The sequence below is a fragment of the Gavialis gangeticus genome, unplaced genomic scaffold (assembly GCF_001723915.1).
Source record: "Gavialis gangeticus isolate Ggan-Ray unplaced genomic scaffold, GavGan_comp1, whole genome shotgun sequence".
Classification (NCBI taxonomy): Eukaryota; Metazoa; Chordata; order Crocodylia; family Gavialidae; genus Gavialis; species Gavialis gangeticus.
In genome coordinates, this window is record NW_017729034.1 from 10,709,388 (window position 1) to 10,716,215 (window position 6,828).

The window sequence follows — 6,828 nt, forward strand, 5'->3', positions numbered from 1 at the left end:
TTGAATGTCCAATATGTTGTACATTGCTGAGATTTGATCCTATATAAAAAATATAAACTGTATTACTCTTCATCAGTCTCTTATTGTTAATGGTTGTGGGAACTGTGATTTGGTGAACAATTTGCTGGTCTAAAATTGAAATTGATTTCAATAAGATTATAGACAGGAATATATTTGAGAACATAAACCATTTATTTATTACCTTGGATCTATGCACAGGGCTTCTATTTAATACATGTAAGTCATGCACCTATCTAAGTGCAGCTTAGAATGATTATTTAAAGTTATAGCAGTCTAAAGTATGCAATGAGTCCAGGATTCTTCCTGAATGTCTGTCTCGCTTGCATGCTCATTGTTTCTGCCTTGGAGTCAGTTCAGCTATATAGCTTGATCTAATCAAATAACAAGCAACTTTTGATGATAGGTTTTGAATAATTCAGTAGCTGATCTGAGCAGGTTAGGAGGTTGCTTGACTGCTTCCTCTCTGAGTTACTGCCTTGAAATGGATTAAATTTAAGTCTCCATTTTACTTAAAACGCTGGAGGCCCCAACCCTCTACTCTTGTAAGTTTCTTAGCAATTTAATAGGATATTTCCTTAAGTAAGGATTGGTGGATTTACCCCATGAATTGAGGGCTCTTACAGTGTGTATGATCAGCTACATTTCCTCATTCACAAGAAGCATTTAAGTAGGGGATCAAGGACTCAAAAATAAAATAAAAAAGGGTAGTTAGTCATTGCCAGTTTAGTATACTATATAATCTAAAGTAATTGCTGGGCTCTGTTGTTTAAGGATTGCGGGGTGGGGGTGGGGGAGGGGGGCAAGATAGAGAGGGTCCAGAGGCAGGTGACAAAAATGTTAAAGGGATTGCAAGGCAAGCCATACAAAGAAAGGTTGAGTGATAGGTGTGTTTAGCTTGTATAAGAAAAGACTAAGGGATGTGTATGTGTGTTGAGGATGACATGGTAGCAGTTTTCAAATATTTGAGAGGTTACCATTTGAGAGAAGAGGGAGAATAATTGATCTCCCTTGCTGCATAGGGCACTATATGAAGCAGTGGTTGTAAATTGTGACAGTAGATTTAGATTAGGTCTCTCAGAAAACCTTTTTCTCTTAGAGTAAGACAGTGGCATAAACTGCCTGGAGAAACTGTAAAATCTCCTTCAATGTAGGTTTGTAAGAAGATGCTGGATAAGAATTTGACAGGGATAGTTTAGGAATAGTATTCCACCATTTGTGCAGGGGTTTGGACCAGATGTTCCTTGAGGTCCCTTCCAACTCTATACTAGGGTCCTGCATCTGCAAAATGGGAATAACAGAGATCTCAGAAATATGCTTTGAATTTCTTGTGTAAGGTGGACAAAGTACTTTGGAAAGAAGGTGCTATTCACAGGAAAAGAACTAGCTTACAGTGGCTAGCAGAGAGAGAGAGAAAAATGGGTTTGTGCCCTTCGGCTCCTTATAGATTGTGTATGAAAGCCCAGAAGTGTCTTGTGCTTTTCCTTAACATTACAAATACTACTCTCTTCTGTCCTGCATAGCTGGAGAACTAGTAGGACTCTGAAAGGAGAAGCACCAGTGGGGTATTCATGAGGGAAAGGATTTTAATTCAGGCTGTCTAATTTAATTTTTTGTTTGGCCTCTAGATGCCATCACAGTACAGATAATAGAAAACACATGTGCATGTCAAATGCTTGGGAGAAGAGGACTGTCTTTTTGTATATAAATTATTCAAAGCACTGTCCCTTCACGTGAGGCCTGACCATTCTCCCAATCCATTTGTGTGACCAAAGAGAGCAAACTGTGAGAGAAGTCTTTACGTTCTTGATGCTACTGAAGGGAAACGCAGGTAGCAGCACCCTCTGTATCAAAAAGGAGCAAGAGCATAATTCCCATGCAGTCCCCTTTGATGGTAGTGGCTAAATATTCTGACCTTTGGCTGTCACCTTTCTCTATTCACATCACACCTCGTTCATTCATTGAGGCCCCAATCTCCACTGTGCTGGAGCTGTCTGGCAGTTCCCCACAGCTGTAGCCTGTATGATGTTTTTACAAACCCTCCTGTGTTCCCAGCTGCCTTCCATTTTCCCACTTGCTTAAATAACTCTCCAGACAGTTCTCTTTCCCCAGTTGTTTCTGAAATGTCCTCACTCTCAAATGACATCACCAAATATGGCTATGGGTCAGTGAAATGAGAGGCCTCAGAGCACAGAGAAACTGGCATTTAGGGAAAAATAATTGCCTGTCTGAGCATGCTAAATTAACCACCTTCTTGCTGCCACAAACTAATTTGATCTCTCAGGACCTATTTCCTCAGCTAATTGGGACTTGAGTTGCCACACATGTAAATTCTCTCCTGCAGATGTATTTGTTTCAGGCCAGTTGAGCAAATTGTTTGGTAGGGGTTACAGAGGTATTACACTCATCTTGTCCTTCAGGGTGGGGTTGCTGATAAAATCGCTGCACCTGTCTGAGCCTCTTTGGGCATGTCCAGATGAGCGCGCCCATGCATTTTGCAGTGCCTCAAAGGCTTTTGAGGCACTGCAAAATGCAGGTGGCACAAGTCAAAAGGTTCTCAGCACTGCATATTTGCTGGGTGGAGCCAAAATTAGATTGCAGGATTAAAAAACACTCAAAAAAAGAAAAAAAAGAGGCAGAGTGGTGTATATGGCTGCAGCGTGTGCTGCCCAAACCCAGAGTCTGACCAGCCAGAGCCACACTCCAGCTGCCAGCCAGGTTCCATGTGCCCAGATCACCATTGCTGCAGCACTGGGAGGCCCCCCAGAACCTGAGGTAAGGCTGCTAGGGCCAGCCCAGGTGCTGCTATTTTTCCTTGGGGAAATGCACCTGCATGCTCATCTGGACATGCCCTTTGTACAAGTAAAAGGGACTGACAGTCTCTATTGATAGAGTTCAGTAGTTGGAGCTAGAATGGCCTGTTTACTAGTCTTGTTATTTTCAGACTCCTCAGAATGTTTCATGCAAGGTGTGTGTTGTGCTGTGGGGACTGGGTTGTTTCCTGGCTGGCTGTGAAGTGACTCTATTCAGTGATGGGGAAAAGGTGAATTAGGATTAGAGAGAGGAGAGGGTTATACACTGCAAAACTTCAGCATGTGTCCTGGCAACACATTATCACTAGTATCAATTGATGTGAGTGCCTACAGCAAAAGACATTCAAGCTTGCTGACTGATTTGAACTAGTGTGAGTTAACCCCCCCAACCAAGTACTGTTTCAGCCCCTAGAGTACTAAGTACTAGCTTATCCCTTGGCCTTGAATTGTCAGCCAGAGGTTTATTTCACTAAGAACAGAAAACTCAAAAATCAAAGGATCTCCAGTGCATCCTAGGTGGCAATACTCTGCATGTTCACAGCACCTTTATGCAGGGCTCTGGCTTGATGCTAAGCCTACTGTTAGCAGTGTTTGTTTCCCCAAACAGAAGCAGCTGTGTCCTGGTTCTAACTGTTGTGCTCTAATTATTAGGTTACCTATGTACCTCTCCCAGTCTTGTATCAGATCATAGAACTTGCACCTCTCCCTCAAGACAGGAGATGCCAAACTTGTTCAACTGTTTCAGTCTGAGACTTGTACCTAAACCAATGCTTATCAACCTTTTCAGACTTGGGGCACTGTCCCTAAGTTTTCAGAACGTAGTGGCACCCAATTAAAAAAACAAATGTAGTATAAATATTATAAATGTAAGTGTATGCTATTTATCAATATGTTACTAATCAGTTGTATTACTATATTATAAAATATGAGTAAAATATTCCCCACTTTGGGCCTAGCTCTGCCTGCCCCACACATGTTCCCAGCAAGGTACCTGGACTCCCTACACATGGATCCAGTTTACTGCAGGTGACTGGGAACTGGCAGGTCAATGTTGCCCTTAGCTATCTGGGGGCAATCCTACCTGAACTCCAGCCCTGGTGCCAAAATGGATAAAGCTTGGGAACACCCAGCCAACAAGGGCAAGGTGCCAGGCTGCACATGTGGTATATGGGAAATACTGAGGGGGTGAGAAGGGCAGGAGTGTAGGCAACAGAACACACAAGATCTGGGAGGGACACCCCTTCCCTGCCCCCCTCATACTTGAGGGGGCAAGTACAATGCCCCTCACTACTGAAGCTGCTTCTCTGGGGAGTTGCATGTTGGGAATCAGAGCTGGCCCTGGGAGTGTGTGAGGAGCTGAGGAAAGAGCTGGGCTAAAAAGCTCAGCTCCGCATCCATGTATCTGCACATCTGCCTTTCCACAGTGGAGTGCTCTGTTCTGAGCAGCTGGCACAGACGTTGCTGGGAGATAGGAGGAAACGTCTCCAGTGCTCCTTGTCCACAGGGCTGTGGGCCAAGTAAGGGGAGGAGTGAGTGGTATGCTTACCTCCTTGCACAGGGCCAGGTGTTGTACCATCCTTACAAGATCTTGCAGAACCCTAGTTAGGAATCACTACCCTAGGTTTTCCTTTCATTCTTATGCATGCAAAAGATGGCCTTGTCTACCTGAAAAAGTGGTGCTGGTTTAAATAAACTGCTTTAGGAACTGATTTTAAATAGATGCACTTCCTTGTGTGGGCACTTGTTTTGGTCTGAGTGCTCTGTAAATTCAGGCTTCAGCTGAGAAGGGATCTGCTTAAACTAAAGTGATACAAGAGGATGGGCCTGTGTGAAGCGGCTAGTATTTGCTTTGGATATGGCCAATTTGGGGGACAGTGATTCAATTTGGTGATTCAAATCACTGCCCTGATTCAGCAGCAGCCAAATTGAATCTCTGAATCGGCCAAGCCAAGCCCATCCCCACCCCCTCCCAGTCTGGCAATGGCTGCCCCAGTTCCTGGCACTTGGGGCAGCCATTGGGGGTGGGGGGGAGGAGGAAGTCCCGACTCAGCAGGTGCTGCCAGGCAGGGGCTGATCCCTGCTGCCTCTCACTGCCCCACGCTGCATGGGGGGCTCTCCACCCCCCCAGCAGCACCCAGTGTGTGTTGATGCTTTTTAACAAAACTCTGGGAGCCGGGGCAGGCAGGGGCAGCTGTGGAGGGGCTGGAGGAGTGGGCAGGGGTCAGGGATGCATGGGGGTTCGGGGGCTGGCAGGGGTCCCCCCATGGTCCCCTCCCCCGCACCTAGTACTTACCAGCTCAGAGCCTGGCTGCTGCTCCCTGTTGCAGCCACCAGGGACTGCCCAAATCATCAAAACTCTCCAAATCTTTTCCAAAGATTTGGAGAGCTTTGAATCAATTCGAATCTTTAAATTGGTCCCCTGATCCAATTCGGATTCAGAGATTTGGCCACCGAATCAGGCCAAATCTCCTCCGAATCGAATCACCACCCGAAGCTTCGCACAGCCCTACAACAGGAGTCTAGCCTCCAAATGTAGTAGTTTAGCTTGTATTAAAGGCAGTATGCCTTGTTTATGTTGGCTTACAATAGTATAGTTAGCATCAGTAGCATAACTACAGATGAGTGAGGGGGCCATTAGACCTGGGTGCTGAGTAAGTTTGGAGGCACTGGGACGGAGGCAAGGGGTGCCAGAACAGACACGGTTATGCAGCTATGGGCTCCAGCTGCTTGGAGTATAGGAAGAAGAGGGTCTCTAAGGGACCACTTCTGAATTTAGTTCTTTATACAATGGTTTGGCATGGGGTTCAGTGTTGGTGGGGGGTGGGGAGGTGCAGGCAGGCAGGCAAAAGGCTTACCTTTTTGGCTGGGGGACACTTTTTTGCTGCTCTACACAGCAAGAGCCTGTAGCAGTCAGGACTCCCTCCTGGCTTCCACCTATAAGTCCTGGACACCAGCTGGTTTAGGGCTATAGGCTGGGTCACATATCACTGGAAGTATAACTTTCCCTTGATCGGCATTTCTAGATTTGAGCCCAGTTCTGGGTTGCATCCCCTGCCTTATCATTACTCTCTAACTGAGAGGCCATTCCTTGTGTGAGTGTAATGTTAAATGGTGGATCCTACAACTGCCTTGTGAAAAATGTGTCTCGTTTTCAAACAGATGGGGAGGGTGTCAGCCATCACCTCCTTTACAAGGTAGAGAGTTTGCATCCACCACAGGGGGAGAGCTGCTCGAGTGTGTCAGCTCCCATGTGTCACGAGCAAAGCTTTAATTAGATACGGAAAAGCTCAGAATAGTGGTGTTTTTAATTGCTGTTCACAAGTTACACATGCTTGCAAGGATAATTTGGTTGCTGCTTCTGTAATGACTGCACCGTAGTGGTGCTTGATGCACTGAATTTTCTAGCCCTTCTGCATGCACATGCAGATTTTTCCCATCCTTGTACTTGGCCTGAGGGTACAGTGAACCCTTCTGTTTACTTGCTCCTGGGGTTGAAATGACTCTTCAATGGCTCCCAGCACTTATAGTAGCTCTTATCTAGGCAGTTGGAAGTCTTGAGGCCCCACTTGGTAACAGCCAGGCTGAAGGAGGACTCGAACATGAAGGCCTGTTGGGAACCACAGAAAGCACCTCAGAGTAGGAGGGTGAAGGGAGAGGTTGAATAGGCACGTAGTAAGCCCATTTTACTAGACATAGGTGTCAAAGAGGTACAGCACTGGCCACTGAAGAGAGCCTTGCTCCCACCTGCTCACTCGGAGAAGAAGGCTGAGATCACTAAAAACTGCTGAGATGCACCACTGCATGACTGTCTTTTGGCAGGTCCCTGTGAACTTCCTGGAAAACCAGGGTTGTCCCAAAAACCCAAGGAAAGGCCTTGATAGGCTCCCATTCTTTAGAGCTAGTTGTTATTTCTGGATCAGTCGGAGGCATTGTGGGGTGCCCCTTCACTTGTCCTCGTGTTGAAGACCATATTAATTAAAAAACAACCTGACCTCAG

General features: G+C 46.0%; 1 protein-coding gene across 1 annotated transcript in view; it reads right to left on the reverse strand.

Annotated features, from left to right (window-relative positions):
- Positions 1-6,118: 6,118 nt before the first annotated feature.
- Positions 6,119-6,828, reverse strand: part of HGD (homogentisate 1,2-dioxygenase) — a 67,517-nt gene continuing 66,807 nt past the window's right edge. The window contains exon 14 of the mRNA XM_019526860.1: positions 6,119-6,438. Within this exon, the coding sequence (XP_019382405.1) occupies positions 6,307-6,438 (132 nt within the window). The 3' untranslated portion in view covers positions 6,119-6,306. The remainder of the gene's footprint in view (positions 6,439-6,828) is intronic.